We start from the raw sequence: 25,031 nt of genomic DNA, 5'->3' as shown, positions 1-25,031 counted from the left end.
TTTGTGTATGTGTTAACTACAAAATCTTCAGCTTTAAAAGGAATAAACATATCCATAATTGTAATACAGCAGATAAGGGCCATATTGAATAATATGTAATATCTAATATACTCTAGAGTATTCTTTTTTGAGTAGTATCAGTTCATATGGCTAACTCTTTATTGTTTTCATCCCTCTATTCAATTATAGTAATTAAGGGCTAGGTAGTTAAGTAAACCAAGATTAAATGACAGTGTATTCAGCCTTAGTCTACTTGGGTTTTCTGATTCATCCATTGTATTAAAATTAACAATTTGAACAAACACATATTTCTTTTTAAATTTTTAGGTACAACCAAGTGAAGGTATTGCATTAATCACAAGGTTTTATTTTTCAACAAAACGTGCTTATGCACCTCTCCAAGATCACCCTTTGATTTATAGTTTTGGCTATAAATTACCCAATGAATCACCGCAGTTCATTTATACATCAGCTGATTGGTTACACACAGAAATTTTGATGCCATCAGGTAAATCTTTTTTGCCAACACCAAACTGTTTAAATCCTTTTTTTTCTTCACAATCATTTCTTGCGAAATCTGTTGTACAGAAAATAATTTAAGTAAAATATCTAAAACATTTTGAATTAGATTAAAACTTCATTATTGTATTTTAAGTTAACATAAATTGCATAATCTGTTGCCAGAATTTTATAAAGAACATAAAAACTATTGCAATATTTAAAAAGAATATGAAATTTTAATAGTGACAAATAAAAATGCTGGACAGATAAAATTAACATTTGGAGGAGATATTGCAAAATTGACATGTGATTAATTTTCTTTTGCAAATGGAAGTATACAGTATCACCAAAATCCGATTGTCAAGTAGTAATGTAATTTTTATGATTAAATGTACCAGTGGTTTCATACTTGTTCAACCAAACAATCAAGTGAAAGTTCATGCAAGTAGTAAACTGAAAAATGATAGCTACAGTGTTTTGAGACTACTTGCTCACTTAACAATCAAAAAAAAAATTCAGTCAGGTACTATCAAACTGAAAAACAATTTTTCTGTATTTTGAGAATACAAGGAAATTTGATACAGTTCATAGAACCTAGAACTACAATATTGTCCAAGTTTATTGTGAAATAATGAAAAAAACATTAGAGGTCAATCCAAAACAAACAGCAAGGGATGCTAGTAAAATGTGTTCTTTTGCATTAAGTGTGGCTGTTGAACCATCCAGTTAAGAGAATTTTTATCTAATCCCTACAGTTATTACAAAAAAATCTACCATATCTTCACCAAGGACTGGCTGACTGCCCAATTTTTTAAGAGCATGAATTTATTATTACAGAGATTCATAGGGTGACTGTTCTGTGATGAATTTGCAAAAGCTGGTGTAATGGTATGATAGGTGCTAAATTTGGCACTGACTATACTGAAAAGTAATTATAAAGCTATTATATATGTAATAGAATCATTTTCTCCTCTTTTTTCTCACCAACCAATCGGAATCATTTTTGGAATACTTTGTTTTAACTCAAAAACATCAAAAACTGACATAAAATATTATATAATGCGTGTAGCATAGCATAGGCTAGTAAATAGTAATATTTTTTTTAAATTTACTTATTTTCTAAGGACAAGTCACTTCATTTAAAATATACCACGAGATTTTATTTGCAAAAATTACTGAATTAAGTGTGTGTGAGATAAAATATACATACACTACAAAGTTCACAGCAGTAATTTTGTCAGTTTATCATACAATTTTTTTTTCTTGCAAACTGTTTTTAAAACATTGAATCAAACAACTACATTTAGTTTACTTTTCTTTAGAAATGAAGAGGTTATCTAATATCTACCCTCACATTGAATTCAACTAATTTAGATCTAAGTTTATTAGACAGCCTTTTGCAAACAACAGTGACAAGAAAAAAAATTTATATATTAATGAAATACATATTTGAACAAAAACCCAGCAGATTTGTTAAGTAAAAAAAACAGAGGATGAATTTTCTCTGCTACAGAAATTTAAATAAGTTTAACTTGTATACGCATAAATTGAATGAATAAAATATATTTAATTAAAATTTATTTTACTAAATAATACATTGATGAAATATTTTTGGTAATATTTATAAAAATTTATTTTGAATAAATGCATGGTGTGTTTTAACATTGTATACTGTTATACTGTAAGACAAATGTGGTAGGAGTGAAAGAAAACATATGTTAAATAAATCATCAAAATGATTGCCACATAAACTATTTGGTACCACGAACACCCTGAAGTTCTAGTATCAAAGAAACTTTTCAACAATTAATTTCTGATAATTTTATCACTTTTATGGGTATTTTTGGCAAGTACTTCTTGGGCTTAACATGGATTATTTTAAGAATTTCAACTCAATAAAGTTGAATTACTACATTAAAAATGCAGTGTCTGATGTAGTCTGCTAGTCGATTCCTCATTTAAATTTTGCTACTGTCTCTTTTGAAATAGAATCTTTGTACATTACACACCTCCAATCATGGCAATGCCCTGAGGAAATCTTGTTTTTTTGGTATCAAGCATTTCCTGCTTGGAAATCAAAGTACCTTTGATCTCCTGGATAGTGTCAAAATGGCAGTCCATCAGTTTATGCTTCATCTTGGGGAAGATAGGAAGTTATAGGTAGCTAAATCCATCAAGTTAGGAGGAATAATGGATCATGTTGTTACAGTCAAAAACTCATATGTCTTGTAAGTTGTACAGAAGGAGCATGTTGTGGTTGAGGACACATTTTCTTCATCACGTGGTTCACTTCGTTTGTGCTGAAAGCCCTTCCACAGATGCCAGAAACATTACAATAGAGCTCATTATTAGAGTCATCTCAGGAATGTTTGACTTGAGACTGTACAAGTGTACACTTCATTTACATTCATACATATCATCCTCTGAAGTAATACCTTACGGTGGTTCCAGAGCCTAAACAGAAAAAGCAATATAATAAGTTTATTGCTCTTACACTCAATAGACAAATTTATGATAAACAATCTTGTGAAAGTCACAGAAAATGATGATGAGGATACTGTTTGTAGCCCTTGATCTGACTCATCCTCTTTGGCCTTGTGCAGCTCATTACTTCACTGTTGAGGGCTGGCTGTTTAATTCAAACCTCAACGCAGTTTTGTTTGACTCATAAAATGAATTTTACCTCTCTGCTTTTTTTATATTTATATTATCTCATAGTGAGATAGTAGATGTGGTCACAAATCAGTATGTGAGTCAGATCCCAGAGTATATACCACATTGCCATCTAGCATGCTGAGACGTGATGTAGCTGGTATATGATTTATGAGACTAATGTGTAAACTTTTTATTTTTTTTTTAGTTAAAAAGTTTTTGTAAAGTTATTTTTGTGTCATGCAGTCCTATTGCCATTTTAATATCCAATTTAACTATTATTTTTCGTACAGTTTAATAGAATTGCTGGTTACTATATATTTGATTATTGATTTAATTACAAATACCTTATATTTTCTTAAGTTTAATACTGTCACTTGTATTGATGAAAATCTGTGTGCAATTCTCTAGGTTCATTTAAAGGGTCTGAAGTGGTGACTTTATTAAAAGTATGCAATGTGCGACAGGTATGTATTGTAGAAATTGGTCCTACAATATACACAAAACCACCTGAAACTCTTTCTTCATCTGCACTTCGGTAAGAAATAGATATATGGAGATATAATATAGAGTTATTATTAGTCATTAATGATAATAATTTTTATGGACATGAGGGCTGTGGCAAATTAGTTGATGGTTGAAAATAATCTTTTGCATAGCACTGTGGTGCATGCCCAGTTAACCACCTTAATCTTGTTAATATTATCTGTCATGTACTTTGTTCAGTGATGGTAAAGTAGCTGTCAAGGAAGAATGGTACCTGTCATTGTTAATCTCATCAACTATGAATTGTCTGGTGTGATTTATCTTTTCTAAACAGAAGGACGCAGTACCGCCAGTTTTGTTTAGAAAATTAATTACTATTAATTAGAAGGAAATCATTTTTGGGGTCATCGTTTAAAATTGGGTCTAAACATTTAATTTAGTGCTTATGTCTACTTGACAATGTGAAAAACTACCTCTTCATTTTTACCAACTTCAAAAAAGGAGGTTCTCAATTTAAGCCATAAATATTTTTTTGATGTTGTTATAAAGATAATAAAAAGAATATGATTTCTATGTTTAATCTTAAAGAACACTAAGAAACATAAACAGTATTAACATAGACCTTTTTTTATATGTTCAAGCATTACGCTTCATCAAAGGACTGTTTTTTTATGATTATTTTTGTCTTAGAGAAAATCTGTTATAAGCTTTTCCAGATTATAAAGCATTTTTAATGAAAAATGACATTGTGTATGTTGATTTGAAAATATTCTTCATATTTTTATACCATCATTTATTTAGTATTGGATTGCTATAACATAACATAACATGTTTTGCTATTAACGACAGAAGTATTTTTAAATTAAAATTCTACAAAATTAGTAAAAAAATGTGGATAAAAAACTGATATACATTCTTCCCACAGTAGTAACGTCTCTGCTCTCATGTTTCATTGTTCATGATCAAATCCAGTCAGGCTGTGCTATTTTTACCTCACATTATAAAACTAATTTCTTATTAAAAAAAGTACAAATTAATTTTAAAACTGAGAGAAAAATTGGTAAAAAATGTGATTACTTAACTTCCTTGTTAGTATTTAAGTAGGTTTGGTCATTAATACGTATTAATGAATTTAAAAAATACATTTTATATCAATGATGAGGATGATAATAAATACATATTCAATGATCTAGATAAAAATTATTATAATTTTATTAATAGTACAATACAAAAATTTGTTTTTGATTTTTTAACAGGTTGCTTGGTTTGGAGTATATAAGACTGCTATCTGGTCAAGAATATAATGAAGCGTTAAGTACTGCTTTATCTTCTTTAAAAACATTACAGACATTGACTGATAAAATTGCTTATAATAATATATCAAAACAAGTTGAATCAGCAATTATTTCAGAAATGGATGCAATTTCTCAAGAGTCAGTTAATATTTTATTATAATAAAATATAACAAGTAATATTTACTGATAATATTAATACTATTTATAGATATATGTAATATACTCTCTTCAGCAGTAGAGCCATTGCATTGTGGACAAACTGTTTACAGTAATGGATGTATTGAATGTTAAGTATCATTACTTTACTTTAATGAATGCAAATAACAGAACTTAATATATAGTTGTTTGTTTTTTTGTAATAATTAAATTCATTTACAACTGTTAGTTAAACATTTTAAAAGCACTGAATCATCGTGTACTTTTATATTACTACAGTGACACACTTAGCACTTCTTATTACTGTAAACTGATACATTGAAGAGCTCTTACTGAACATAATGTAGTTTGTTGGTGTAAAAAAGGTGATTTGAAGTTATGGTTACTTTATATACCATCCTAGCTACGCAATTTTGGGTGCAGTTTCTCTGTAGATAATTAGTCACTTTACTGGAAGTATTCACTTGCTAAAGAAAAAGGTATTAAGTATGCTTGGCTAAAGATGAAGTTTGTCTTTGAAGTATTACTTGTTATTAAACAGTTGAGAGAAAAAACACTTTCTACACTGCACTGAATTTTATTATTTTCTACATCGTTATTAAGTTTTAATTTATTTTATGAAAATGTACAAGAATTAGAGGAAATTATTTATAAAGATTATTTTGTTTTAGGCATGTTTTCTTGGCAGTGCCAATTTCACTGTTCATCAACAGATTGCAATATTAGATTTAAATAGAATGTTCATTAGTAGACTGTTGTTTTATGATTATATATATATATATATATATATATATATATATATATATATAGTTTCATGGCTGAAAGTGTTTTGAAAACTGCAGTAGATGGCACCACCATCCATTTTGATAGGGATGTATAATTTAATATATTTCAATCAGTATAGTAAAGCAAGTTCAGTTAAATGGACAACATGCATAATTGCTTTACTTAAAATGATTTTTATTTGATTTTTTTACATATGTAAAAATTTTTACAATTTAATTTTTAATGTTAATTTTAATTAATTTTTCTTATTTTTAAATATTGTTTTAATTTTTAATTTAACTGAATAAAAGTTTAATAAAAACAAATAAAAAGATTAAAGGTTTTAAATTTTAGATAAAATAAATGCATGATGAGATGAATATATAATGCAGCTGATGATGCAAGTAAATCGCAAAAGCGCTTCTGCATGTATAGTGGAATAAGGTAAATCGGATGACTTACCTTAAAAGAAATTATGATAATAAAGTAGGATTGATTTATTTATTTATTCTGTACTTTGGTTGATCTAATAAAAAATATATATAATATATATAAACAACTATGTATAATTGTATTCACAAACTGTAAGTTATATCTGTCTATCTGTCATTTAGGTATTTTTTCTCAAGAAAGTTTCAATATAGCAAATTTCATTAAAGATAAGATTTTTTATTCCTGTTGAACCACATATTTGGTGATGCAAAATACATGGTATTATAATTTCAGTTAACAAGACAGAAAAAGCATTTTCTTTAAACTGCTTCGCAGAAAAGAACAACTTTTTATTTAACTGAATAGTATAATTCAGACAGACTTGATAAAATGTGTGATTCTTAAAACACTGTGAATAAACAGGGAGAACAATTTCCCATACTCTTTGTGTTAATTCCCACTACTCCTAGTAGTTTCTTAGAATAGGTTTTAACTCGTAACAATAATACAAAGATTCAGTTTTTTATCTATTGGTTTGTAAAATATTCTTTTAAAATAACTTTAGAATAATGTAATAAATAAATAAATAATTTATTTCTTTTAAAATAACTGTAGACTTTATAATAACTGTAAGATTATTGTAGCAACTGTTTTACTTCAATTGTTTGAGTTCTACTTATATCATCTTCCAGATTTGTATAAAAAAAACTAAATTTTATTTAAATTTTTGTTTTCAGTCTGGAAAGAAAGAAACAAATGTTGATAAAACCAGCTGTTGCTCTTCTGGATACAGCAACTACTACTCTCCAGTACATTCCGAAATCTGATACAGCTTTATCACAAATTGTTGCTTTTAAAAATAAAATTCTATCTTCACTTAATAATGAAGGTAATTAAACCATTTACACATTGCTGAAATGAAAATTTAAACCTTTCATACTTGATTACTAAAGATTTTACATTTAATTAAATAATTGTTTTATTAGTTTAATTTTCCTTTTTTTAATTTTATTAATTTATAAGAATTCATATTTTGAGCTAAGCAATTTTACTAAAAGAACAAAAAAAAAAAGTAATTATAATCGTTACTGTTAAAATATTGTATTATATTACGTATTTTATAATACAATATAATGTTTGAAAATAACAACATCGTTTGAAAATATTCCAAATTTAATTAAAATTAGAGAAAAAATTTAAAAATCTGTGAACTTGAGAACTTCATTTTAGATTACCCAAAATTACTTTTTAAACTTTTTGCTATAAAAACTGGCAGAAAAATTTTGTAAATATTAAATGCTCAAATTATTTAAAATTTTTGATTAATATTTGCTTGTGATCTTATGTTACTTTAGCATAAAAATCCAATTACCCAAGATCTGATATTTGTCTGTAATATTTGGATAATTATACTAGATTTACTGGAAATAACAACCTTATCAGTGATTTCAAAAAGAATACATCATATTCTTAATTTGATAAGATAAAAGCAAATAATTAATATTAAAATTTATCTGTGTTATTTATTAATCAAATACAGTAAACACCATTTCTACTTATTTGTTTATATAATCATAAATATGAATAGATTGCTAATTTATTTTATATTCATTAAAACTGAGTGCTTAGTATTCAAATGTATGAAAAGTTTATGAATTTGACAAAAATAAAACTAAAATTAAAATAATTAGCATAAAAATAATAAATATAAAAAAAAATATCTGGTTCCATTTGACAATGTTATCCCATAACTTTATCATTTATTTACGTTATTATATATTTATTTATTTATTCATATATTTATTTATGTTATTACCATAACTTTACCATCTTCAGAGCAATCTAGAATTTGATTAAGTAGTAAAATATTATATTGTAATTATAAACCCAAAAAAAAAATAAGTAGACATATACAAAAACTTTAAATTAAAACAAAATAACAATATTTCCTACAGAAAATCTGATAAAACATTTTCCAAATTTAAAAATTGATATTACTAAAATGGAACATAACTAGGAACAAATCGCACTCATACAAAGATCCAAATTCATTTTCTATTCATCTGTAACATAATACTGAAATTAAAAGACAGTTTTAACAACCATAAGGAAAAAACTTGAAGACTTGTAAATGTACCACTTATTTTCTTTTTCCTGTTTAGTCTCCAGTAATTACCTTTCAGATAATTCAGAGGATGAATGAGAATGATGTGTATGAGTGTAAATGAAGTGTAGTCTTGTACAGTCGACCATTCCTGAGATGTGTGGTTAATTGAAACCCAACTACCGAAGAACACCGGTATCCATGATCTAGTATTCAAATCTGTGTAAAAATAACTGACTTTACTAGGACTTGAACGCTGGAATTCTCGACTTCCAAATCAGCTGATTTGGAAAGACGCGTTCACCACTAGACCAACCCGGTGGGTTTGTAAATGTACCACTGAAGTAGCTCTACTGTACCTGTCATTCCATAAAACCTGCCTGTAGTAATACTACTATGTCTATTATACAGTAAAGTCATATTAATTCATATTTTTTATCAGTTTATCATGTTTAGGCAAATTCTTTTCTGCACAGAATGTTTTACTATAGAAGAATTGCATGGAAGTATCTTAAGTGCAGAAAAGTAACATTTAAATAATTACAGGACATTCTCTCTTTTTTGTTTAATTTATTAATTTTATTTCCTATTAAGATGTTGGAGAGTCTTAGTGATGAATAAGACGGTCAGCAAAGAGTTGGAAGGAGGAAAATATGTGATTTTTCCTTATAAAGTTTTGATTTTTTTAGCAAAAAAAAATGCTATAAGATCTTTTTAAAACTTACAGAATTATCTGAAATTTGATATTTTGTTTTGTTCTTTTTAATAAAGATTGGCCAAGTTATGACATTTTAAAATTGCAATTTGTTTTTAACAAACCTTTTACACTTTTGCAACATTTTAACACTTTTTGATAATAAGGATGTAAGAATAGACTCTTATTTATTCTGCTCTATATGCTTCATCTTCCGTTGAATCTGTTTCCGTTTTGCATGCTTCTTTAATTTTTACCCTTTTTTATATTCTTTAGTATTTATCATCTAATGCATAATCATGTATGACAAATACATCTAACTACTCTTTTTTACTTCCCATACTGCTAATTTTGTTGAATGTAATTGTACAGTCCATTCCTAAATCATATTCTGTAAGTAAAACTAAAAATTAAAAATGTAATTGTAATTTATATAAAGAAATTTCAAATATGTTGAAGCCTTCATGATTAATGTGGATTAACAAAAATCCATCAGATGAAAGGTAAAAATATTATATATATCATAAAGTATTGCAAAGTACATTATTACACTTGATATTTATTTTAAAAATAAAGGGTGTATTAAATGAATAGCCACTTGGTGTAGTGCTTTAAGCTAGATAACTTCTAAATTAGTTGGACTTGGTTGCAATTTCTATCAAGGGTTTGGCATTTTTTCCACCTATAATTTCATTCATTTCTTCCTTTTTAAGATATGTATATCCAAAATTATATTATTAAAAAATAATAAATATTAACATTTTCTACTTGCCTTTGCCCTAATGTAAAATTTTTATAAAGTATTTTAATCATTACAGTAAATTCTGTAATCTTTTTTAATACAGGTATTTCAGATTTAAAGATGAGAAATTCATTAGCAGGCAATACCGATTCTTTTTCAAGTAACCTCAATTCTTCCTTACTGAAAATCAGAATAAAGAGACGAGATGAAACATTTAAAGAGAATGCAATGAGTTATAATATGGTATGTATCTCATGACACATCATTTTTTTTTTACTTGTTTTATAGTATTAATGTTAATAAGACTTTTTAGCAAACATTTATTTAATTATTTCCTTAAAACTTACTAAATTACTTATAATAATAATTTGGATATATTAATTAAAAATTTAATTTCTGTTTATACCTTATTAATATATACTTTAATTTATTTTTATGCTGAATTTTTCTTTCTTTTTTTTGTTTATTAATGTACTTTAATAAAGACGCCTGTTTTTTCTTAAATTTAAAATATTTATTGTAGATTAAAACACTAATGAAAGCATCAGAAGTAGCAATACTTAATCTAAATGATAGCAAAGCAGTTGTAGCTGAGACTAAAGAATTACTTCATAATATGGAGAAATACATAACTTCTCTCTGCAGTCAAGTGTCTGAAGAGCATGAATATTATATTGGTCAGTAATTTATTAACTTTTATTTTATTTAAATAGCTTTAATTTTACATTTAACTGAAAAAAAAAAGTAAGTAATCTTTAACAGAAAAAAAAGGTACAGTATTCATTATACATATATATATATTGTTGCCGAATGGCTTCGACGGCACGTGGCACTTACTAAGCTTATAGTAACCCTGAAAATGGCCTTTTTTGTCATAAATTGGCTTCGACAACTCATAATTACTAACCTTATGGTAGCCCTAAGAAGGGCTGTTGTCGTCGAATGGCTTCGACGGCTCGTAATTCATAACCTTGTGGTGGCCCTGAAAAGGGCATTTTTTGCGTTAGATCTGAGAAGAGCTGTTGGGTCTGGAAGCTGAACCAGCTTCCGGACCCAACAGCGACTTCCTCCAGCAAAGTCGGGGAGTTGCGGCTAGTCCATTGAAGTCAGACTGGGTTTTCCCTCAGTGGCAGTTGGGTCCCCACTACAGCATGGCAGTGGTGGCCCCAGAGCCCCACAGTGTCGGGTCGGCATCGGTCGTCCTTCGCCGGCACGGCCGAGGCAGTTCTCCCCCACCAATCCCACGCCGGGCCAGCTACTGCTGCTGAGTCTGCCGGCCAGGGCGATTGAAGCCCGGCGAGCTGGAGCGGGAAGGTAGCGTCCGCGTCCAGCGGCTCCCTTAGCGGGCCGGCCAGGCCTGCTGCTCCGGCGGGGATGTTAGGATCCACTGGGAGGTCCCACATTGAGGTGGCCAGGGAACTTCTTCTGTCTTCTTCCATCTTCTTCTTCTTCTTCTTCTTCTTAGCCTTCTCCAGGTAGTGGTCAATGATGAATTAAAAATTCACTCTTGTGCACACTCTTGTATTGGAGCCTAAGAGTGGTGGGGCTGCAGCACCGCTATGGTGGGAGAACTGCACGGCGGCAGTGATGCTGTATCAGCGCGTACTTATACTGTACGCCACTCACATCTGAGTTGCTACCATGTTCGTCGACATTAAATTATGCACATATGTGCTAACAGTATATATTTGGGTGTTTTTTTTTTGATATGAGTACATAATTTTATTGTTTTTTTTTTGTCTTAGAATGAAGAATGTTTTATAATGATTATGCCTATCTAGTAACTAAAGTCAAATGATCTTTAATTTTTTTCATAATTTAATCAAAAAGAAAAACGTGTGTTCATAAGGAAGGAAAATATTACAGATTTTAGTCAAGTTACTTGCTTAATATTTTAAATGGATGTCATATTGTTCTTTGTAATATTTTAGTACAGGCACCGAAATAAGATTATTTTTTTCATTACATTACATTTAATTATTATTTATAGATCATCATAATCTAGCCGGCTTCCGTGGCACGAGTGGTAGTGTCTTGGCCTTTCATCCGGAGGTCCCAGGTTCGAATCCCAGTCAGGCATGGCATTTTCACACGCTACCTGACATTCATTTTAGCCTCTGACCTAACAGTAGTCCTGGAGGTTAAAAAACAAAACAAAAAATAAAGGCTATCATAATCAGTTTGTTACTGGACAAATCTTTTAAAATAATTAATTTACTTCTATTAAATTTCTTTGAATTTAACAATGATTAAATTAATTTCCATTTTTTTTTTTTTTTTTTTTATTATTGATTTGTTGAAAATAGTTAGCTCAAAATGCTGTAAGTGACATTATTTATTTTTATCTTAATTTTTATTTCATCTGATTTTTAGTATTTACCTGTAATTTATGTTTTATTCAAAATTTAGTGTTAAATTTTTATTACCTTTTGTCTTAAATCTCCCACATGATTAACAGCTCTGAATAATATTATCATCTGAATATTTGTTTGTATCTCTATATTATCCTTTATACTGTTATTAATTATTTATTAAAATTTTATTTTCAATTGTATTATTCCTAATAATAAAGGTATTCCTAAAGGTTTATCTAACTAGTGTTTCCTAAAACACTAAAAACTTATCAATAAAATAACATTGTTTTGAAATGAAAATATTTAATTGTAAATTAATTACTCAGATCTTTTAGATTGTTAGTGGATAATTTACTAACAGCAGGAATTAAAACATGGTAGGGTTCTTTTTTCTAGTTTAAAATATTATATGTGTAAGGTAAGAATAGTTCAGTTGTCTAGATTAGATAGAATGTGTCTTCCCAAATCAGCTGATTTGGAAGTCGAGAGTTCCAGCGTTCAAGTCCTAGTAAAGCCAGATATTTTTACACGGATTTGAATACTAGATCGTGGATACCGGTGTTCTTTGGTGGTTGGGTTTCAATTAACCACACATCTCAGGAATGGTCGAACTGAGAATGTACAAGACTTACACTCATACATATCATCCTCATTCATCCTCTGAAGAATTATCTTAACGGTAGTTACTGGAGGCTAAACAGGAAAAAAGAGAGAGAGAGAGAGTTGTCTAGATTAATACAAGTAAATTATGTAAAATTACTTTTTTTTAAGCAAAGATCAGACTTAAAATTTAAATGCATGTAAAAAATTGGTCATTTTGAAGTATATTTATCTCTATTAAACAAAGATTTAATGTCACAATTTTATATACTAAATTCTCATAGTTTAATTTAGTTAAACTGTACAAGATATAATATTATATTTTAGGTAGCAATACATATAGGTATAATTAATTTTACTTATATATATGCATTTTTATTCATAATAAATTTTTATCTCTGTATGTGGTGTTTACACAGATAGTTATTATTTTAAAAGTGGAAAATAATAGCTGATTATGAATGACCTTGAATAATCACAAAAAAAACCTACTTATATATCTTTATTACTTTTACATTGTCAAATAATTTATAATCAATAATATATTTTTAGTGGATCCTTTATAAATTAAAAACTGCCTGAAAGTGGTATAAAAGGACAATTGTTGACTTACTTTAATTTAAAATTAACAAAAAATTATAAGAAATATTTTAATAACTCATTCAACACAATAGGACATGGCTCTATTAAACTCTAAATAAGATATCTTGGAACACTCTATTTAATCTGAATATTATTTTATGTTTTCAACTCATTGACATCTAAGGATAGATATTGAATTGTGTGTATTTATCTTAAATTATGTTTAAAAAGATTATGTTTAAATTAAAAATAGTAAATGAATTTTATTATATTTTTAAATACTTATTTTTAACTTAAGCTTTGCCTTTTGTTAATTTAGATAATTGTATACAGTTAAAAGTGATGAATTTTTATTTTTAAATATATTTACATGTTTAAATAAATCATTGTCATTTTATTTCAGGGTTAATTAATTTTTAAGAAGTTCATTATAAAAATCTAATCCAATTAAAATCTAATTTAATTACATTCTTTTGTTTTCCTTTTCATAATTCTTAATCTTTACAGTAATTGTTTTTGCTTACTTTGAATGTAGACAGAGGTTTTATGTTATGCTTTTATTCTTACCTGTTACATAAAACAAATTATCCTTAATAAAAAAATCTACTTAAGAAATGAAGTATATTTATTTATTAAGGAATTTATATTTATTTATTAATATGTTTCTTATATAAACTTTATAAAAATGTTTCTAGAAAGCAGAATGAATGTTTACAACAAAAACTCAGTGGTTGCCCGTCTCTAATCATAAATAGTTTGTTGAAAAAAGTCACAAAAACAATTTATATTTTCAGAATCATCAAACGAATCTCAAAATATTAGAAAAATTAGTAAGAGAAAACTGTGTGCCAGGTTCAGAGTCATAAATGTTGACAGATGGACATATAGAAAATTTTCTTGCTGCAGCACTATCAAAATGAAGGAGATTTACTGCCTAACCATTGTTACTGGAAATGAGACTTTGACATTTAATAATAAATTTTAAACAAAGGAGCAATTGATGTAATGGCAGCATTCATCATCCTCAAAGTCCAAGAAATTTAAACATGAATGTTCAGACATGAAGCTTTTGATACTATGTTTTAGAATCACAAATATCTGCAATGTGTAATGAAAAGGTTGTTAAATCAGTTGATGGTTCTGATTGTACAATTTATGCTAGGTATTGTTTATAGAGTTCCTTGATCCTGAAAGTTTTGGAACTTCCAAACATATTGTATAACTTATAAAATTTCAATATGCTACTTAGGACAATGAATGTGAAAAAAACTGTCCATTGGGAATTTATTTCTGTACAACAATATCAGACTATATACTTAGACAAAAACAGTTCAAAAATTTGCTGGAAAATCTTTGAACACATTCACCATAAAGTTCTAAACTCAGCTAGCAAATTACCTTTTTTTAGATTTAAAACATGGTTTCCATCACATTGGTCTAAAAATGATGAGGAACTGCAAGACAAATTAATAAAGTGCTTTGTAGAAAGGGTATGAAAATGTGTTGCCAAGAATGAAATAAGTGGAAAGAAAAGATAAGTGGAATCAAATAATAAGTGGAAAATTTTTGTTATGCATTTGTGTAATTTTTTATTTATTTATTTTAATGTGAATAAGTTTTTTCTGTCACTTTTGTTTTATCAAAATGGCCTGTACTTGAAGAAACATAACTCTTAAATGGAAAAGGGGCTAAAATTAAAATTGAAAAACTGAAAATGAATAATAAATTAAGCTTTGTAATTTACTCACATAACAATGTTTTCATTTTTTTAACAGGAACAAAAATTGCTATTGTCAGTGTAAAAATGATTACCATAATTACAACTTACAGTGAAGATATTCTTATACCAAATTGTCCAACGAATTGTGATATGAAGAAAGCTGCTTATGTAAGTATAAGCATTACATTTTTCTTATATAAATAGAAAGATTTGTTATACATCAATATTCTTAGTACAGTATTTAAAATTTTTATTTAAAAATATTTTTGCCAGTTTTTCAATACCCTACTTTAAAATAATGTTAAAATTAGCTAATATGAAACAGATTGTGTGTTTGCTTTACTATACATCTGTTAATAACTTATACATGCAGTTGAAATTCCTTGTAAAAATACTAATTGCAATGTCCTTGTTAATTATGCTAATACCACTTCAAATTCTTTTCTATAAGGTTTCATAATAAATTTCAGACATTTTCAGTATTTTATTATTTAATAATATAATTTAATGAAATTTAATTGTTTTTTAAAAATGTTGATGAAAATTTTTATTTATTTGTTTTGATATCTTTATGTCATTAGATGAGTTTTCTTCTATACACATGTGTGTGATAAAATAATTTGGTATTAATATTTTACTAAACTTTTATTAATCTATTTTGCTAGAAATGAAAGTATGGGATCTCCCTAACAGTGGAAAAAACAGTTGAATTTCTGTTAAAAGACATATATTCTTTCTGTAGAACATGTATTCAATAACAAACTCTGATAATATGAGTAATATAAAAATAACTGTTTACTTTGGCATTGAAGTAAACATGTGTCACATTAAAGTTGACATTTTTAACAGCTATGTATTTCCCATTACAACTTTCACATGCTTTTTTTACTTGTGTTTACTTGACTTGTCATTAGTGACGATGGTGAAATAGTGTAAGAATTAATTGTATATAAGGAAACTGGAAGGGTTTCACAACTTCAATATAAATTATAGGTTTAATTTTCTTGACCACCAATCCAGAATGCAAATGCAAAAAGAAGAGATATGTTGTAGGGAGATAGCAAAATAGTGATAAAAACACTGTGGAACTGCTAAACATCTCCTTGATATTTATCTCGGTGAATTTATATAGTGATGGCTAGGTGATGATGAATTATAATAGACTTCATAAAGCTTTTATTTACAGGCTTCATAAAGCACCTCCAAAAATCAACATGTAATTGATACAAATAAATTTTTTTTTTTTTTTTTGTCTTCAGTCATTTGACTGGTTTGATGCAGCTCTCCAAGATTCCCCATCTAGTGCTAGTCGTTTCATTTCAGTATACCCTCTACATCCTACATCCCCAACAATTTGTTTTACATACTCCAAACGTGGCCTGCCTACACAATTTTTCCCTTCTACCTGTCCTTCCAATATTAAAGCGACTATTCCAGGATGCCTTAGTATGTGGCCTATAAGTCTGTCTCTTCTTTTAACTATATTTTTCCAAATGCTACTTTCTTCATCTATTTGCCGCAATTCCTCTTCATTTGTCACTTTATCCACCCATCTGATTTTTAACATTCTCCTATAGCACCACATTTCAAAAGCTTCTAATCTTTTCTTCTCAGATACTCCGATCGTCCAAGTTTCACTTCCATATAAAGCGACACTCCAAACATACACTTTCAAAAATCTTTTCCTGACATTTAAATTAATTTTTGATGTAAACAAATTATATTTCTTACTGAAGGCTCGTTTAGCTTGTGCTATTCGGCATTTTATATCGCTCCTGCTTCGTCCATCTTTAGTAATTTTACTTCCCAAATAACAAATTCTTCTACCTCCATAATCTTTTCTCCTCCTATTTTCACATTCAGTGGTCCATCTTTGTTATTTCTACTACATTTCATTACTTTTGTTTTGTTCTTGTTTATTTTCATGCGATAGTTTTTGCGTAGGACTTCATCTATGCCGTTCATTGTTTCTTCTAAATCCTTTTTACTCTCGGCTAGAATTACTATATCATCAGCAAATCGTAGCATCTTTATCTTTTCACCTTGTACTGTTACTCCGAATCTAAATTATTCTTTAACATCATTAACTGCTAGTCCCATGTAAAGATTAAAAAGTAACGGCGATAGGGAACATCCTTGTCGGACTCCCTTTCTTATTAGGGCTTCTTTCTTATGTTCTTCAATTGTTATTGTTGCTGTTTGGTTCCTGTACATGTTAGCAGTTGTTCTTCTATCTCTGTATTTGAACCCTAATTTTTTTAAAATGCTGAACATTTTATTCCAGTCTACGTTATCGAAAGCCTTTTCTAGGTCTATAAACGCCAAGTATGTTGGTTTGTTTTTCTTTAATCTTCCTTCTACTATTAATCTGAGGCCTAAAATTGCTTCCCTTGTCCCTATACTTTTCCTGAAACCAAATTGGTCTTCTCCTAACACTTCTTCCACTCTCCTCTCAATTCTTCTGTATAAAATTCTAGTTAAGATTTTTGATGCATGATTAGTTAAACTAATTGTTCTGTATTCTTCACATTTATCTGCCCCTGCTTTCTTTGGTATCATAACTATAACACTTTTTTTGAAGTCTGACGGAAATTCCCCATTTTCATAAATATTACACACCAGTTTGTATAATCTATCAATCGCTTCCTCACCTGCACTGCGCAGTAATTCTACAGGTATTCCGTCTATTCCAGGAGCCTTTCTGCCATTTAAATCTTTTAATGCTCTCTTAAATTCAGATCTCAGTATTGTTTCTCCCATTTCATCCTCCTCAACTTCCTCTTCTTCCTCTATAACACCATTTTCTAATTCATTTCCTCCGTATAACTCTTCAATATATTCCACCCATCTATCGACTTTACCTTTCGTATTATATATTGGTGTACCATCTTTGTTTAACACATTATTAGATTTTAATTTATGTACCCCAAAATTTTCCTTAACTTTCCTCTATGCTCCGTCTATTTTACCAATGTTCATTTCTCTTTCCACTTCTGAACACTATTCTTTAATCCACTCTTCTTTCACCAGTTTGCACTTCCTGTTTATAGCATTTCTTAATTGCCGATAGTTCCTTTTACTTTCTTCATCACTATCATTCTTATATTTTCTACGTTCATCCATCAGCTGCAATATATCGTCTGAAACCCAAGGTTTTCTACCAGTTCTCTTTATTCCGCCTAAGTTTGCTTCTGCTGATTTAAGAATTTCCTTTTTAACATTCTCCCATTCTTTTTCTACATTTTCTATCTTATCTTTTTTACTCAGACCTCTTGCGATGTCCTCCTCAAAAATCTTCTTTACCTCCTCTTCCTCAAGCTTCTCTAAATTCCACCGATTCATCTGACACCTTTTCTTCAGGTTTTTAAACCCCAATCTACATTTCATTATCACCAAATTATGGTCGCTATCAATGTCTGCTCCAGGGTAAGTTTTGCAGTCAATGAGTTGATTTCTAAATCTTTGCTTAACCATGATATAATCTATCTGATACCTTGCAGTATCGCCTGGCTTTTTCCAAGTGTATATTCTTCTATTATGATTTTTAAATTGGGTGTTGGCAATTACTAAATTATACTTCGTGCAAAACTCTATAAGTCGGTCCCCTCTTTCATTCCTTTTGCCCAGCCCGTATTCACCCACTATATTTCCTTCCTTGCCTTCTCCAATGCTTGCATTCCAATCTCCAACTATTATTAAATTTTCATCTCCTTTTACGTGTTTAATTGCTTCATCAATCTCTTCGTATACACACTCTACCTAGTTTTATCTAGTTTTAACACAAAAAGAGCAAAAAAATTTCAGTAAGGACAATTCTAAAATAGATTTCTTATCCTGGCTGTAGGAGCAACATGTCTCTTATAAGTGATATTTTGTAATTTAATAAAAATACATTATTACAACAAAGATTATTTTTTATACTTTAGTACTTTATTTGTAAATAATTATTAAGATCATTTTATTACATTCAAGTATACAGTATTAATTAATTTATATTGCTATTTTACTATGATTATACTTTTTACAAATAAGCTTTTTAGTTTAATTATTATTATTATTATTTAATTATTGGTCATTATTATAGTTAATTGAAATAAAAAATTCTAAAAATTTTTTATGCAAAAGTGGATTGTCACTTTCAACAAATTTTAAATTGTAATACATCTACAAGAGTATGTTTGATCTAAACAGTAACGTGCCTGTGATTGGCTAAAAAACTGTTTCATATTTTTTCCCTATCACATTATCTAGAAACAGATTAATTCTCACATTTTCGAGGCTCAGCTGATAAATTTTGCACACTAGCATACTACATGGAAACAAAAGGTACTATCGAGTTGGGCGTGGCAGCACATGATAGCTAAAATCTCCCTTTACAAACCGGCAATAATGCGTTGAAATCCATTTACCGTTTTTGTTTTCAGTAGCAGTTAAAATGGAGTCGAGTACGACCAATATGTCAACACAGTTAAAACAGTGCACAGTAATCAAATTTTTAACAGCAGAAAATGTGAATCGCAGAAATATTTTTCATCGTTTAAAAACAGTTTATGATAGTGAAACTGTTGTCAGGCGTATTGTGAATGGATAGCTGTTAAAATTTTGCGAATGTGAAGCTGGTAAAGTGACAGTTGAGGATGCACTTCACAGCAGACGACCAGTTTCTGTGACTAACGAGAAACATCAAAAGGAGATGGACGATTTGCTTCAAAGTGACCAGCAATGCATCGGTATTCAGTTAGACATATCTAAAGAATGAGTAGGCCATATTATTGAGCAATTGGGTTACTGTAAAATCTGTGCACATGGGTACCGCGCAAACTCTCTGAGGCTCTCCAGAAGCTGAAGTTTGAGCGGATTCCACATCTGCCATACTTGCCGGCTTTGACTCTGTACGACTTCCACTTCTTTCCTCATCTCAAGAGGATCTCAAAGGTAATCATTACACCACCAACGATGAGGTGAAGGAAGCTGTGGCCATTTGGATCTGAGAAAGACCGCCAGAATTTTTCAGTGACAGAATGCAAAAACTTGTCACATGTTGGAAAAAGTGTACCAGTGTAAATGGAGATTATATTGAAAAATAAATACTGCATTTTGTAGCTTCCATATTGTACTTTTATTCATGTTTTATTTCATTTCAATATCTTTTTTCATTCCCAGCTATGCGTATGTGCAAAATTTATCATCCGAGCCTCGTAAGTTTCAGTTCAAGTTAGATGAAAAATCACTCATCATTTAACTTTTAATTTTATATATAGAAATAATGTCAGTATATTTATTTTATTCCAATTTTTTTTTCAGTAACTTATTCAATATACAAAATTTCAATAATATTAATAAACTTTGTTTATTAGTTACATTACAAACAAATGTTAGAGTAAGGTAAGTTAAATATTATTTGTTTTATTTTTCTTATTATTTTCATTACCTATGAGTATTTAATAAAGGGATTTAAAATTATTGTGTATTCCTGCGGCTGAGATATGTGTGAGGAGGGTTTGAAAAGTCTGTGCAAAAATAAAAACTACATAATTTTTCAAGATAAATCTTTTTTATTTCTCAATGAAGTTTCCTTTTAAACTTATATATTTCATCTAAAGTTGTTCCATTTTGTTCATCCTTTCCAAATCATAGGATTGTTCCAACTCAAATTAAATGCTTTAATTTAATTGTTTAATTTAATTCATTGTTCCAAAAAATTAAATCCTTTAAAGGGAGAATCTTTGGACACTTTGTCCAATTTTATGAATGAATTATCATCATATGTAAATGCTCTTGAGATACTGCAAATACCAATTAATATTTTTGAATTTAATGTGATTCAGTTTTTAGTTTCAAAATTTGATTTCAACACCTTTAAAAGGTCGAAGGAGAAACTATTACATATGGGTTTTAATATGGGAATATGGGTTATAATTTCCCAAATTTCAAGACTTACTAGAGTTTCTCGAATCAAGACTACAGATTCCTGAGAATACCAACCCAAATAACCCAACCCAAACCATCTAAACATGGAAAATAACACTATTTGACAAGTGTTTCAACAAAGCATCCAAATCTTTCACTAAATGTCCCATTTCAAACACTAAGCCTTTTAAAGGAAATAATTTTAATGGTTATTCAAAATTTAATTTACAACAATGTGTATTGTGTAATTCAAATCATAATTTACAACAATGTAAAGATTTTTTAGATTTATTTATTGATGATAGAAGAAACTTTTTGAAACATAATAATTAGTGTTTTAATTGTTTATGTAATGGCCACTTTGTTAATGAATGCCATTCTTCCATTGCATGTAAGATTTGCTTTAAAAAACATAATACTCTTGTACTTATGGATATTGATTCTAAATCAAAGGGCGAAGAGTTTGAAACCAATAATTATTCTTCGTTTAAACTGCAATTAAACAAAAACGTAATTTTTTCTACTGCAATTTGTAATACCAATGATGTTCATAGTAATTCTCATGCATGTTGAATCTTATTGAATTCAGGCAGTTAGTGAATTTTTATACACATGATTTTGCCCAAATTCTAGAGCTTTCACTTGTGAAATGTAATCTTCCCATTTTTGGAATAAATAACTCAGTTTCTCAATTTCAATGTAGTGTTGTACTCACACTGCAATCCCTGTATATGGATTTTTCATTTGTAGTATAATGTACTGTTCTTTCAAATATAACAAATTGCCTTCCCTCATAAACTTTTAACATTTCACATCTTAATTTACCTCATAATTTATTTTATGCTGATCCCAATTTTAATATTACAAATGGCATTGATATATTAATCAGAGCTTAATTTTACTTGAGTATCATTCTCCCTGGGAAATTTATTCAAACTTTTAAAGATCCTATTGTCTAAGAGACTAAAGATAGAATATATAGTTAACAGTTGTATTTCAGGTAATGTTAAGCACAATAATTCCACATCATTTCTTTCTCGCAAAGATTCTACAGATCTCTCTAATATAATCAAGAAATTTTGCAGGATTGAAGAAATTAATACTAATATTTCACTTAATGACTATTCCTTATGTGAAAAACATTTGAAATTTAATTTGACACAAAATGATCAAGATAGATTTGTGATCTCATTACCACGTAAATAGGATAACATTCAATTTTTTGATTCCTTTGTTAATGCTAGGAACAAATTTTTGTATTTAGAAAAAAGGCTAAGCAATACTTGCTTAAAAGAGATTATTCCACCTTTATCCAAGAATTCTTAGATCTGGGTCACATATCATCACTTAATTTTGATGACTTATTAATTAAACAATCTAATGTGTGTTACTTACCCCACATCCAGTATTTAAACCTTTAGCCTAACAACTAAACTTCGAGTGGTTTTCGATGGTTCGGCTAAAACTTCTAATGGACTATCGCTTAATGATATTTTATTAGTCGGTCCAGTAGTCCAACAAGATATATCTTTTATAACGATTAGATTTATAACACATGATTATGTCATTACATCAGACATAACAAAAATGTATCAACAAGTTTTAGTCAAACCTGGTGATTCAAACTTACAACGTATACTATGGCGCGGGATTCTCCAGATTAGGAAATAAAACATTATGCATTATGTATGGTAACTTATGGAACTGTTTATGCACCTTACCTAGTCACATAATGTCTAATAAATAACAAAGGAAAATGAAATTAATTATCTACAAACTTGTAACACTATTCAAAACAACTTCTATGTTGATGATATCATTACAGGTTCATATAACTTAGATGAAGTTAATCAACTGAAAATTGATATTACTAAATTGTTACAGTATGGTTTTTTGTTACATACTTGGTTTTCAAACAATTCCATCAGTGCTTCCCTTGATCATAATTATTCTATTCCGTCTAATCAAGAATAATACATACAAACTTTAGGAATTCTTTGGAATAGTATTTCAGACACATTACTTTACCATGTTACTCATTCCAATAATTCTAACATTTATACAAAAAGAAATATCCTCTCCATCATAGCTAGTATATTCGATCCACTAGGACTCATTGGTCCTATCGTATTTTCTCACAAATATTTTATGCAGTTATTGTGACAAATTAAAATCAATTGTGACAAAATATTACCCAAAACAATACTATCTCAATGGCTGGCTCTTTACAATCAGTTATATTTAATTGAATAAATAAAAATAAATAGATCGATAACTCCTAATAATAATATTAAAGTTAAGTCAAACCAATTACATGGTTTTTCCAATGGCTCCAAAAAGGGCTACAGCTATTGTATTTATATATGAACATTATTTGTCGACAGTACAATTTCATCTAATTTACTACGTTCAAAATAAAAACTGGCCCCTCTAAAACAAATAACATTACCAAGACTTGAACTACATTGCTGTTTTACTCACTCGCTTATTAATAAAGTTAACTAATGTGTTAAAGATATATTTTGATGAAATACACTTTTATATTGATTCTATGGTTGCACTTAACTGGATTCATGGACAACAATCTATTTGGAAGATATTCATTAGCAATAGAGTTTCAGAAATCCAATATAATACTGCAAATGCTATTTAGCACTACGTCAAGTCTTCAGATAATCCTGTTGACATCCAGTCTAGGGGTTGCCCTCCAAGCAAATTAATTGACATGTCAGTTTGGTGGCATGGTCTGGATTGGCTTTCATGATCTTCATCCAATTGGCCAAATAATAATAATTTTGTCTTTAATAAGTGTGATTTGAATCCAGAATGTTTAGCAGAAAAACGCAAAACTATGTTATTGTCATATGTATCTACTGTTGTACCTGATCACACACAAAAATATTCATATTTACACATGCTACTCCACATATGTAGCTTCTGTTTTAGACTCATTTATAATGTTAAGTCTAATCAGTTAGAACGAAGTTCGGTTCCTTTAACTACACAGGCACTAAACTGTACTCTTACCTTCTTGCAAGAATCCCAATCCATTCATTTTGGAAATGAGATTAATAGTATTAAAAATAATCAAACTATTGTTAAACATAGTAAATGTATTTCTTTGGATCCATTCTTGAATAACTCAGGTTTACTACAAGTAGGAGGCAGTCTGCAACACTCTTTATTATACTATCATGTAAAACATCCTATCATATTACAGTGAGATGCTAACATCACAAGACTAATTATTAAGGCCAAACATTTACGGCTTCTACATGCTGGCATTCAGTGCACATCACTCATTGCGTCAGAAGTATTGGATACTAAATGCCAAAAGAACTATTCCATCAATTATTAATAAATGTTTGATTTGCTTTAAGTTTAATGCAAGAACTGAAACTCAACAACTTGGTCAACTACCATGTTTTAGAGTAGTTCCTTCACGACCATTCTCTGCTTGTGGAGCGGATTATGGCGGTCCAATTATGATATGCCATGGTGGACAAAGATCCAAGTCTTTGACTAAAGCTTATATTGCACTGTTTATATGTCTTGCGACTATGGCATTTAAACTACTTTTAAACTAGTCTCTCACTTGACTTCACAGTCATTTATTGCAGCCTTAAAAAGATTTATATCTCATAAAGGTATTCCTAATCAAATCTTTTCTGACAATGGTATTAACTTTCGCTCCGCTAAAACATACTTCATAACTTATATCAACTCTTTAAATCAGACATTTAATCAATTTCAACAAACTGAACTGCAATGAACTGGTCATTCATTCCTCCCACATCTCCCCATTCTGATGGATTGTGGGAAAGTGCAATTAAAAGTGTCAAATATCACATACGTTGTGTTATCGGTCAAAGAATTCTTAACTCTGGGGAATTAAATACAATTTTAACGCAGATTGAGGCTTGCCTTAACTCCCGTTCCTCATTCTCTGTTTCTACAGATCATAGAGATCCAGAGTCTCCATCTCCAGGACATTTTCTCATTGGGTCTCCACTTTCATCCTTACCTGAGCCCAGTTAT

General features: G+C 29.2%; 1 protein-coding gene across 1 annotated transcript in view; it reads left to right on the top strand.

Moving 5' to 3' along the window:
* Positions 1-24,580, top strand: part of LOC142326875 (uncharacterized) — a 57,848-nt gene extending 33,268 nt beyond the window's left edge. The window contains exons 11-18 of the mRNA XM_075369608.1: positions 328-508; positions 3,565-3,691; positions 4,896-5,072; positions 7,025-7,176; positions 9,931-10,070; positions 10,351-10,504; positions 15,139-15,251; positions 24,374-24,580. Coding sequence (XP_075225723.1) covers positions 328-508; positions 3,565-3,691; positions 4,896-5,072; positions 7,025-7,176; positions 9,931-10,070; positions 10,351-10,504; positions 15,139-15,251; positions 24,374-24,580 — 1,251 coding nt within the window. The remainder of the gene's footprint in view (positions 1-327; positions 509-3,564; positions 3,692-4,895; positions 5,073-7,024; positions 7,177-9,930; positions 10,071-10,350; positions 10,505-15,138; positions 15,252-24,373) is intronic.
* Positions 24,581-25,031: the final 451 nt, after the last annotated feature.

The sequence above is a fragment of the Lycorma delicatula genome, chromosome 6 (genome assembly GCF_047948215.1).
Source record: "Lycorma delicatula isolate Av1 chromosome 6, ASM4794821v1, whole genome shotgun sequence".
NCBI lineage: Eukaryota > Metazoa > Arthropoda > Insecta > Hemiptera > Fulgoridae > Lycorma > Lycorma delicatula.
Note: the sequence above shows the minus strand (reverse complement) of the source record. Positions and strands in the feature narration are given on the sequence as shown.